The sequence below is a fragment of the Bos taurus genome, chromosome 24, assembly GCF_002263795.3.
Source record: "Bos taurus isolate L1 Dominette 01449 registration number 42190680 breed Hereford chromosome 24, ARS-UCD2.0, whole genome shotgun sequence".
Taxonomy (NCBI): domain Eukaryota; kingdom Metazoa; phylum Chordata; class Mammalia; order Artiodactyla; family Bovidae; genus Bos; species Bos taurus.
In genome coordinates, this window is record NC_037351.1 from 35201304 (window position 1) to 35214146 (window position 12843).

General features: G+C 36.2%; 1 protein-coding gene across 1 annotated transcript in view; it reads right to left on the bottom strand.

The window, feature by feature from the left end:
- Positions 1-12843, bottom strand: part of THOC1 (THO complex subunit 1) — a 38681-nt gene that overhangs the window by 16583 nt on the left and 9255 nt on the right. The window contains exons 8-11 of the mRNA NM_001205480.2: positions 7213-7295; positions 6219-6292; positions 4702-4810; positions 3360-3491 (exon numbers count right to left, since the gene is read on the bottom strand). Coding sequence (NP_001192409.1) covers positions 3360-3491; positions 4702-4810; positions 6219-6292; positions 7213-7295 — 398 coding nt within the window. The remainder of the gene's footprint in view (positions 1-3359; positions 3492-4701; positions 4811-6218; positions 6293-7212; positions 7296-12843) is intronic.

Sequence of the window (12843 nt, forward strand, 5' to 3'; positions counted from 1 at the left end):
GCCCACCAGGCTCCCCTGTCCCTGGGATTCTCCAGGCAAGAACACTGGAGTGGTATATTCCTTCATCCTACTTAACATTTTTTGCCTTAAATTTTATTTGTATTTATGTAGCTTTCTTTTTGTTGGTATTTGCGTGGTATGTCTCTTTCCACCCTAATACTTCAACTTTTTTGATCAGTTTTTACTTATATACATCCTCCATGGATGCAAATTATTATGCACGTGCTCTATATTCCAGTTGTTAAATTTCTCTTGTGTTCTCTCTTCCACATAAGTTTAAAGCTTCTTAGGTCTATTTTTATTGCTTCTTAATGCAAACCAATGGAATTACAAAGCTTAGCTAATCAAACTAGAAGGGTAAGATTATAAAAGGCATATCTCTTTAAAAGGAAACCACTATTCCCGGGAAGACAAACCAACAGCCATCTAGCACACGAATCTGTGATTTTCTCTTGGGCCTTTGGTGATGTGGGCTTCTCCCTGCCTTATCTGAGCTAGTTTAGAATGTTTCCTTTACTTCAAATAAGAGTGCCTGTATATAATCTCCAGTTTGCCTAATAATTTGGTAAAAATAATGTATAAACTTTAATATTAATTTTTTTCTATTGATTGAGTAGCCTTTGCTTTTCTGGGAAAGCCCAGGGACTTGTCTGTCAGGGAGTAGGGAACAGGACAGCAGTCTTTCTGATATAAAAGTGGTATTGCTGTAGGAGCTGCCTATTTCTCAAATACTGTATAAAACTGATCAACTGTGTATCTTGAGAGATTTCAAGGAAAACATAACCTCTCTCAAGTGTACTACAGTTCTTTCTTAAATTGTTTAAAGGGACCACCGAGTTCCTACATAATCCTGGGAAGTTGTTCAAGTGGCAGTGACCACCCTCGTTGTGAATGTTTCTTTTCAAATGCCTGTCAGCACTTATAAATATACTGACTTAGGTCTCTGTGTAAATCCTGACTATGTAGTGCTCTCATCTCTCGAGGAGCTAACATTTTTAATGGTTCTTTTGCTATAGTTATTACTAATTTCTATTACTCTGGCTAATAACATAGTCACAATGGGTCATTTCTCATTCCAGCTTTATTCTTATCTTTGTATCAGTTAACCAGTCCTCTCTGCCAATTCTTTTAGAATTTGTTCTTCTTTAGAATTAGGCTCCAGATCCAGAGCCTACATTGGCAGGGTATTTTTTTTCTTAAACCCTATCTTTAGTCATGGCTACTTGGCAGCCCCAAAGAATTTACTCTCTTGTTTCCATAACTATGGCTTGACTCACACATGGAAGGGATTCTAAAAACAAGAAAGAATGATGAGTATGCCCTAAACTTTCCACTATGTTCACTGATATTCATGGAGCTGCCCTGCGTCAGACCCAGAGTACAAGAGTGTTACAAGAAAGACGGCAGCTCAGGCCCCCCACCTTGAGGACCGTTTCAAGTTGGTTTTATTTCATGTACTGAATAAAGGTTTAGTAATTGTGTTTGCCTTCTCAGATGAGTGGAAGCACACTCATACGTTAAAACTGGCATGAGTGTCAGCAAAAGTCTTCGAACAAACTGCAGTTTGTAAAACTCTAAAGGTTCATCAATGACTGCATTGTATGCTGGAAATACATGGGGAAAATATGAAGATTGCACAAGAAGGGTTCTATGCTGAAATTTAAGATAAACTTGCTGCCTAACAGGCAAGACATCACTCCTTACATTCTTTGCTGCAATTCTCTGTGCCTTTTTTTCTTTCCATACCTCTGTCATAATATTACCTAATGGGATTCCAGTGCTTAACCCGGAGAGCTCACACTGTCTGCACTGGTGAAAACGCTCACAGTCAGTAAAGGAGACACTATTCTAGATAGATAGGGTTTTTTTGTTGTTTTTTTTCTCAGCAGAAATATTTCTCCCCTGCTTTCTGGTACCTATTGTTGATATCTGTTAGGACTCTGTTCCAGTATATTTGTGGGGTTTTTCCCCTCTCCCCTCTTTGGTGGCCTATTTAAGGTCTTCTCTTTATACTCGCAGGTAACAGCATAATGTACTGAAGTATGGATTCATCTTTCTTTATCCTGCTTGGCAGCTGCAGCACGCTTTCAATGTGAGAACTTGGGACTTTCTTCAGTCCCTTAGTTTTTCCACCATTCTCTCCCTTCTGTTCTTTGGAAATCCTCCTTAAATATATGCTGGAATTTCTCAGTCTATCTTCCATGGCTCCTAACTGCTTTCAGGTTAGCAAAAAAATCTGTCTCTTTGTACTCTGTTTTCAGTGAACTTTTCATCACTCATTCTCTTGTCATCTATGTCCAATCTATTGTTCAATTCTATGTGCTATGCTTTCAATGATCATATTTGACTCTCAAGTAGCTGTCATATTAAACTGTTCTATTTCATTTCTGCTCAAATTTTTCAGTTTCACAATTTCCTATTCTCAAAGGATGTTCTATTGTCAGTGATCTCTTTGATCATCCAAAACATACATAAAGTTCTGGAACATATACATCAATAGTTGATTTTGTTGGTGATCTTTCTTAGCACTGGATTTCGGAATTCATCAGAGAGTTCTGAATGAAAGGACAGCCTTTGGCAGAAGAATGGTAATATCTATCTTAGCTTCTTTTCAAAAATGGGTTAATTTCTACCCCAGGCTCTGGCTTCAAGCAGGTGAATGTGGCTCTGGCTGCTCGTCTCACATGGAACCCAACTGGTCTCACTCATAGCCAAACCCTTGGGTGCCATCACCTGCTTGGAACATCGGATCCAGGAGGCCCAAGGCTTTCTTTTCACTTACTACTTGGCAGTTCTGGTCCATGAAGATATTTATCCAGCTTTGGATAAGGAAGCCCAGCTTTGTCTTTGTGGTTTTCTTTTTATATTTTACCTATCATTGCTATGTGTCTGGAGCAAAAGAAGTGAGCTGAAACAAACTCAATGTGCCATCCTGACTAGAAACTTACACAATCCCTTAGCACTGTAACTGAAAAAAACGTACTTATTAAACTGTATAAATAAAATTAGCAGGGAATTTTAAAACCCCTTGTTGTACCTAAATGGAAAATTACAAAATATTTTCATAAATGCAAATTAAATCCTAACTTAAGGTTCAAATATATGTACTTGAAAGTAACTAAAACCCACTTATCCTAAAGTAAATTTACAAAACAGACAATGCACAACAATTTCGTTTACCTTTGAAATCAGTCTTACTTCTACAAGAAAAAAACAGGACTCTCAAACTAACATTTACCAGTTTTAACAAAAAATAAAGTCAGAAACTTTTCTACTGTATTTAACTTACAAGAGTATCAGCTAAATAATAAAAACAAAAATATTTCTTACTGTGCTTCGTGAAAAAAGGAGATTCATACCTTTTCACTTGTTAAAAATTTTGCAAAATATACATGCTCTCCTCCTGTTTTCAATTCTTCCATCTTTTTCCTTGAGGCCTGAGTATCATCTAATTTATAACTCTTAAAAACAGCTAGGACTTCTTCAGAATACTGCAAAATAAAAATACAAATTAATTTGGCACTGTTGCGCAATCACTTGCTTAGTGCTTCTCTATATCAAAATAATCTGTAATTTATTTCTAGTTAACCATATATGCATACTGAAGGCACATTAAGGAAGAAAAATTATGACAGCAAAATAGGATAAAACTATTCTGTGTGAGATTTTATGGTTATTCTAAAACTAGAATACGCTCTCTACTTCTGAAGATATGTGATTTCTTAAGTAGTATGTGTAAGGAGAAAACAGAGAAGGTAAAGTTTTGAGAGAATAAAGAGATTTGTCAGTAAAGTTAGCTGTCTAATCAGCAGTGGGAACTCTCAAGCCTCTTCTGTGCTAAAGACAGCGACCAAATAAAAACATGATGTCAAACTCTATCCAGCCGAGGGACAATTCCAAGTGACTTCTCACTTACTATTTAATCTCAATTTGGACAGTTATAGGGGAAAAAAAAAAGTACTGCATATAAAATAAAAACTTTATTGCATATAAAACTTTAAAAAGTAACACAGAATACACACTATTCTACTTTTAAAAGCTATACCTATTAACTTTAGATTCTGATTACAACAAAAAGGACAAAATGACCTTTAAGTAGCCAAGGAAAGAAATACAGAGAATTCTTTAAAAAAAAAAAAAAGTTAGCAAATTTTTCCTGCAAAAGTCAGACAGCAAATATTTTAGACCATATGACTCATCAAATGGTCTCAACTACAAAAGTCAGCCATCACAGCACAAAAGCAATCACAAATAGGAAAATTGTTGGTGTGGCTGTTTGCCAATATTGTATTAACTTTATTTACAAAAGCAGGCATTAGGCTGGATGTGGTCCAAGGCCATAGTCTGCAAAGTCCTGTAATAACAGAACAGGCAAAATAATTCTGTGTGAAATAAAGGCAGAATGTAGTCTGCAAACAGTTCACCAATGCATGTTGACCATACTATGTAAAAAATCAAACCAATATAAAAAACCAAAGCTGTAACTACTAACCTTTAAATCCTCAAATAATTTATAAACTACTCTCAAAATCAACTGTTTACATAGTAATCTACAGCTTACCATCTATATCATGAAATAGGTATAAAAACATATAGTCAGAAGAACTAAATAGTGAAAAGTGTGCTGGACAAGAGTCAAGTTCTGACTCTGCCATTAGCTATAAAATAATGGGCTTTTGGTACTCTGCAACGGTAACTCACCTTGAGAAAAGTTTTCCATGAGATTTTCTCATAGCATTGCACAGGGTTTCTAAAGTAATCCTGAAGTGACCAAAATTTTCGGTACAGGTTGTAATCAATTGGAATGGAGCTGATAAAACAAATGTTACATTAAATAAATTATTTAAGTCCTTTTAGAAATATCTAAATGCTTTAGTTTTCCTTCGGGCACAAATCCTTTTAAAAAGTTAATGAAAGCCTCTTTCCCCAGAAAAGAAAACAAATTCATAAATACTTATATAAACTTTACTATAAATAATTTCAGGGGTTCTCAGACCCTTATTCTGTCTTTATCTTCGGTAATGGAACCCCTGAATTTTGGCCATGTGATTAGGTCCTGCCCAATCATTTGGGAGCAGGAGTCACATGTCCTCTGTGGGCCATTTCTCACCATTTTCCCTTTTCCCTGGCTGGAAGGCAGATGTGATGATGAACCATCCAAGACGGCAGGAAAAAAGCAAATACCCGGGGACAGTGGACTAAGAAGTTAGAAGGAACCTGGGTTCCCAGACGACCTCCCTCAAGAGGGCTACTGCATCAGCCCTGAAGCACCTGTCTTCAGACTTTTACATGAGAAAGAAATTAATTTCTATGTGGTTTAAACTAATGTTCATTTGACTCTAATGTTAAAAGTCAAAGGTGCTATATCCCACACACTAAGTTAAGGAGACCTAGTAAGGAACAAACACATTAGGTACATATTAATTTAGGATTACAAAAATGGCATTACTAGTTCAATCTGGATACATTACAAATCTTCAGTGTGAACACATATTCTTTTAATTTTTAATTTTGCAAGCAATCATTATGCTATAAACTGTTTCAATTTTTGATTTTAAAATAGACATTTAGACTTTATATCAGCAAATCCTATTATCAGAAACGGCCAATGAAGTCTTTCAGTATTAATCATATGTTAAAAATGGTTGCAGTATCAACTACTTCATATCCCCCAATATCTACAAAAATATTTCCATATCACCACTTAAAATTAATTCTGTCTGTAAACATAATTGCATACTAGCTTATTCCATTCTTTCTGAATAAACCTTAACCTATGGATTATAGTTAGCATCTTTGCTAAGCTTCATGCCCAAATATTCCAAGAAACACTGTAATTTTATACAGGAAACAGGAACTAGGTTTAGTGACCCATATAGCACCATGATCGCAAAGTGAAATGGAAGGGAGAAAGGGAGGAGCTGCCTGTGATTAGCTTTTCAAACGTTATGCATCTGTATAAGGTCGGCCACACCTAAACAGCAGACTGCCTGCACACAATTTAGAAACCAAATGATTCAGTCCATTAGTGATTTAGGAGCTAAAATTTTAAGACATATATATATATATAAAGTTACAAATAAAAGGAATCTGTAAGCATTATTTCCTTCATCCTTGTCTACATTCTCCTACCTCCTTCCTCTCTGTACCTTAGTACTTGGTAAATCATTAAGGTATTTTCTTTGTAAATCAAGAAATCTGAACTTCTATACACTCACCAAGTTGTTGGAGCTTCATCATCTCCCATTTCACCTTCTTCTACATCCATTCCTTCTTCTCTGTCCTCTGTGTGCTAAATTTTAAAAAATGTACATCTGGTCATGAAGCAGTTGTCAGGCAGAGAGAATTCTATACAACAGGGATCCAAGAACTCAAGAGCAGTATGACAATAAGATAATCATGAAGACATAGTGTAAAGTTTTAAACCAGTCCTTTTCCAAATGTGGTCAGTAGATTCTCTCCACGAAGAGAGAATCTATGGCAAAACATGATTTGGAAATATAGTACACAATGATCTTTGGAGAAGTGAGAGGATCATTAGTACACTAAGGACTCCATGAATCACAGTAACTAACCCTCAAAGGGAATTTAAGTAGTTTTTTCCCCCAGCTTTAATTGAACTCTGAAAATCTTCCCCAACTTGTACACATAACACTTATTATCTGGGAACACTTTAGGATATGCTTGGTGTCCAGCTCCATATTGAAAAATTTTAAACAACTAGTTTACATAGAATAGTCCAAGAAATACCTAAAAAATACATAAAAGGGAAAGGAAAAATCTTAAAGTCAGTATCATTTCCAAACTGACAATGATTATAATTTAAGGGATAAATTAAGTAAAGTATTCTGATTAATTTAATGTGAAATATCAGTTATATCTTATTAAAAATTTTTTAAACTTTGTAACTTGCTCCTAAATGAAGAGCAGGTAATGAATGTCTAACCATTTGCCAACTCTGGACTGTTTTCAATGCCACATATGCTCAGTTGGGTCCGACTCTGTGACGCCATGCTCCTCTGTCTATGGAATTTTCTAGGCAAGAACACTGGAGTGGCTTGTTACTTCCTTCTCCAGGGAATCTTCCCTGACCCAGACATGGGATTGAACCCATGTCTCCTGAGTATTCTTTACCACTGTGCCACCTGGGAAGTCCTAGTTATCTCAATAACAAACTTAAAATATGTTCTGTTGATTTCACATCAGCCTCACCTTCTGACCCAATGTGCTTTCCTGCTCATTGGTATTGAAAACAGTGACATTTTCCAGATTAAACTGACTCTGCAAGTTAAGACCTATTAAAAAAACAAAAAAAAGATTTTCAAAGCAAACCCAAACACCTAAACCAGTTTAAGAATACAACTTTGTTGTCATATAACTAAAATATATAAAATGATAAATAACTAATTAAGCAAAAGATCAAGTCAGAAATAATATCACACTTGATTTTCAAATTCTTTCTAAAATTCATTTCTTGAAGGTGCTTTTAGAGTATGCAGAATTCTATATATACTAATACAGATATAGTTGCTTTGTTATTTATGAATATTCTAGAACAATTTCACAGAATGCTTTATGTACTAATTTATGATTTTGCTGAAGCACAATCAGAAACTGTATTACTCAGATAGTATAAATGTGTAATAATATATACAAAAAAAGTTATAGTGAGAGCCATGTTTCTCACTGTCAGGGAAAGAAGTTAGAAATAAGCAGGTCTACTGGTGCGAGGTTAGATTCACAAGTTATCAGTCACTATGATATCACTGTTTTTGGTCATTTAAAAAAAATGTAGACAGATAACATAAAGATGCATATGTATATGTTAGTATTTATTCATATCTTTCCAAGCTCTGTCCACTGAGATGGCCTAGAAGCAGTGATATTCTAGTAATAAAATAACTAGCATATCTAGAGCCCAGATCTTGTCTTAAAAATAAGACAAATCAGGCTCTTTGGAGAAGTGGCTGATTCCAGTGGCTGAGAAGGAAAAATGCATGATGCACCTCAACTATCCTTTTATATCAGGATGCATGAAAGTGATCCGAGGGGGAGAACAACAGCAATCTGAACAAAGTAAAAAATGATATTGTGAGATTATAACTCATATAAAATAAATATTCATGAGTTTCATTTTGAAATAGATGACTGAACTGATAAGTAAACAAGGGGGAAAACACAACTGTTGTGGTTTTTTTTTGGCTGCGTTGCATGGCTTATGGGATCTTACTTCCCTGACCAGGGATCAAACCTGGGCTCTCAGCAGTGAAAACTCAGAGGCCTAACCACTGGTCCGTCAGGGAATTCCAGAGACAACTCTTCTTTAGAGAAGAATTCCAATTCATAAATGTAGAAGGTATGAAAGAGATAGAAAATCACCACCAGGAAACCTAATAATAATCGCTATAGGCAAGATCCACTGATGAATGCTACTAAACTCAGTGGACAAAGGTTTAAGGAGGAAAAGAATATTTGCAAAGCCTCAAAGTATCTCCCTCCAAATATTTATTAATTACAAAGGGGAATATAGTAGCTTGTAGTAGAGAAATATAGCAATCAACTATCTTAATTAGGTGATCAAGGATAACATCCCCAGTAAAAAGATACATCAACACCATGCTGAAACGATGCACCGAAAAAAGCACATCACCTCTGTGGTCTTCTTCCTCAAATCCACAACTGCAATCTAACTATGAAAAACACTGGACGAACATAAACTGAAGGGCGTTCTACAAAATACCTGACCAGGACTCTTCAAAACTATGAGGGTCATGAAAAAAATTGCAAAGGCTGAGGAACTGTCACTGACTGGAGAGATTAAAACGACATCACAACTAAATGCAGGATCCTGGATTTGATCCTTAAACAACAAAGAAAGCAGTGATGAAACTGATGAAGTCTAAATAAAGTACTGCACCAATGCTGATTTCTCAGTTTTGATAAATGTACATAGTATGTAACAGGTTAACATTAGGTGAAGCTATTCACATACTTTATATCTAGTATCTTTACATATACATATACTCTAGACTTTAAGTCTAAAATTATTTTAAAACAAAAAGCCTTTTTTTTTTTTTAAGAAAAACTAATATGCTAGATGAAGTCATTAAGCTAGTGAATGAACTTGGCTCACCATTCTGTATTACTTACTTAAAATATCTTTGTCTATTCTCTGTTACTCAATAGCATATGACATAATTCTCCATTAGGTTAAAAATTTCAGTCATACTTAACTAAATTTAATGGATAAACTACATGCTAAAACAGCTTTCTAAAGGTCTTGGGATATACTCTACTGACTCTTCAGCATCTACAAACACAAGAAAAGAAAAAGTACTACAAGATATCCCCAAATGCCAACCTAGCTTCTGTTAGTAAGTATGTTTGGAAACCGGAAGGCACTTGCATCAACGATAAGACTGTAAAACGAAGCAGCCACTTGGGAAAACAGTCTGGTGCCCTGTCAAGAACTTAAACACAGAGTTACCACGTGACCCAGTAATTCTACTCTGATATATACCTCCAGGAGAAATTAAAACAGTCACCATGCTGCTACTAAGTCGCTTCAGTCGTGTCCGACTCTGTGAGACCCCATAGACGGCAGCCCACCAGGCTCCCCCGTCCCTGGGATTCTCCAGGCAAGAACACTGGAGTGGGTTGCCATTTCCTTCTCCAAAACAGTCACCATATGACCCATCAATTCCATTCTATGTATATGCCCAAGAGAAGTGAAAACATACATCCACACAAAACTTGTACACAGATACTCACAGCAGCTTTATTCACAATAGCCAAAAAGCAGAAGCAACTCAAGTGTCCATTAACTGATAAATGGATTAACAAACTGCAGTCTATCCATACAGAGAGTATCATTCAGTTGTAAAAAAGAATCAACTACTGATACATACAACACAGATGAACCTTGAAGATGCTAAGTTAAAAAAGCCAGTCACAAAAGACCACATATTGTATTATTCCATTTTTTAAAATGTCTAGAATAGGAAAAATCCTGAGATGAGTAAGTAGATGACCTATTCTTCGGGGCCTGGGAGAAAGGCAGGGATGAGGGTAAGTGCAGAATGACAGCGGGCACAGGGCTCCTATAGGAGGAGAAATGTTCTAAAATCAGCTGCAGTGATGACTGCACAACCCTGTGAATATACTAAAAAACAGAAAACTGCACATTTTCAATGGAGAACTGTATGGTATGTGAATTCACATCTCAGTAAAGCTGTTAAAAAATAGAAAAAGTTGAGCTTCCAGTAACAGAAGGCTAATAATTAACCAGCTAATTAACAATTCAGATTAATCCTCTCACTATGGACAACTACAAACTTGGATCAATTACATTAATTCTATAAATTCCTACAGAGCATAAACCCGGTTCACAGCACTGTTTTAGGCAATGAAATAGAAAAATTGGTTTTTCTTAAAAACTGTAGAGAGCTAACATTCAGTGAGGAATATATGGCAAAAACCAAGAAGGCAAGAAAGATAAGCAATGCAGCGTCAGCACTCAAAGCCACTTCTGTCTGTCAAACAGGAAGAATCAGTTGCAAAACTGAGCCACTCTTTTAGCAGCTTCCTGAAGTGAGGATGTTAAAAATAAATCTGAGTCCAAGGAAGGTGTGGAATCTAATAAATCCTACCCCAACCATCTTCTAGGCTGGGACATACAGGACTACGTCCTCGGGTAGGGATGAACCAAACTGCAGCCCAGTGCCAAGTCTTCTCGACCTGAGCAATCACAGACCTTGAGCTGGGCTGGATGAAGGTAAGCTTACACTAGTCATAGTACCTTCTAAGGTGCCTGGCGGGTCATGAAAGCCCTTTCTGGAGAAAAGTATCTAACCCAGGCCTCCAAACTATTCCTTCAAATACTTTCTCAAACATAACATCAAACGCTAACCAGAAACACACAAAGAGATACGACACCATGAGTGAGAAGCAGGCACAAGTGTGCGTGACAAACAGCCGCAAAGACTTAAGACACTGGTATTATCAGACACATAAGTAGAAGTAACAACGCTTACCCTGGTGAGACAACTAAAAAACAAGCTTGAAAACAGGGAATAAGAAACTAAAAAGTGACACAGCAGACTTAAAGACTTTCTAGAAATGAAATGTACAATTATGGAAATTAAGAACTCATTTTGCAGCAGATTATTCATAGATGAACAGAGAAGTAGTAAACTAGAAAACATTTCTAGAGAAATCACGCAGAATGTGATGGAAAGAGAGACAGATGGAAAATGTAGAAAGTGTAAGAGACAGACAAGGTACAGAATGTTAACTAGAGTTCCATAAAGAGAAAGCAGCATACACAATAGCTGAAGAAATATCAGTTTAAATTTTTACAAAGTGGATGAAGGATAACCAATGCACAAACTCAAGATGCCCACAAATCTGAAGAATGATAAATTTTAAAAATCCATGCTTAGACACATTATATAAAACTGAAAAACCAAAAACCCCACAAACAAAAGAACAAAAATTCAAAGAAAAAGAAAATTTCAAGAGCAAAGAGAGAAAAAAAACAAAACAAAACTAGATTAGCTTCAAAGGAGTTAGACTGACATCTGACTCCTCTCTAGAAGACACAGGCAAAGTAATGATGACCTTCCACTAAATGAAATCCTATATCCAGTGCCAACCTACAATCTCTATACTTCAACCATTCTATCTAATCTTCAACCATTCTTCAAGAGTAAAGAAATAAAGATTTTCAGACAAAACAAAATTTGCACTAAAGAAAAGTCTAAAGGAGAAAATAGTCACAGATAGAGGATCAGAAATACAAGTTGTAAATACACTGGTAAACTGAAATTAATCCTGACCACATTTAAATAAGAGGAAAGAAAAAAAGCAGATATAGCAGGACAAAAATAAAGTCACAGGTGATTTTGCCACTGCTAACACACACTATAGGTCTTACCACAAGCAGGCACTGATGTAAGCTCTTCACATATTTTAACTCATTTAATCCTTACAACAACATGTGAAGTAGGTGGTAGATTAGCCTGGTATTAAGGAAGGGGTTGGAGAAGGCAATGGCACCCCACTCCAGTACTCTTGCCTGGAAAATCCCATGGACGAAGGAGCCTGGCAGGCTGCAGTCCATGGGGTTGCTACGAGTCAGACATGACTGAGCGACTTCAATTTCACTTTTCACTTTCATTCATTGGAGAAGGAAATGGCAACCCACTCCAGTGTTCTTGCCTGGAGAATCCCAGGGACGGGGGAGCCTGGTGGGCTGTCATCTATGGGGTCGCACAGAGTCGGATACGACTGAAGCGACTTAGCAGCAACAGCAGCAAGGAAGGGGTGACTGAGGCAGATAGACAGTTAAAATCTGGCATATCTAAACAGACTGTGGAGGGCTCGAGAGAACGGCCATGCTTCACTTTTGGACCTGAACAGTGGTTACCCAACTATACGCTTTATAATTATTACACTATATGCTTACTTTATGCACTTTTCATACTACTGTTATATTTCACAATGATATAAGAAATGAACAAAAGTAAATGAGGCTAAACAGCAGTGATTGAAGAAGAAAATGGAAGCAGAAAAATTGGCAAGTATTAGGAAATGAAATAAAAACGTGATTCATGTCTACATATTTCAATGTGATTCAACTGTACATTATTATTAATAAACTTTGAACTTGAAGAATCAATGGCTTTATTTGAGTGTTACCTGTATTATGCACTGGAATAGGTACAACTACTTACAAGTAAATGAAAAACAAGTGACAATTTCCTATGCTATCTTTCAACTTTTTAGAATTTTTTTTTTTTTTTAAATCATCATGGTATATTCTAGTCCATGAAAAACAGGTAA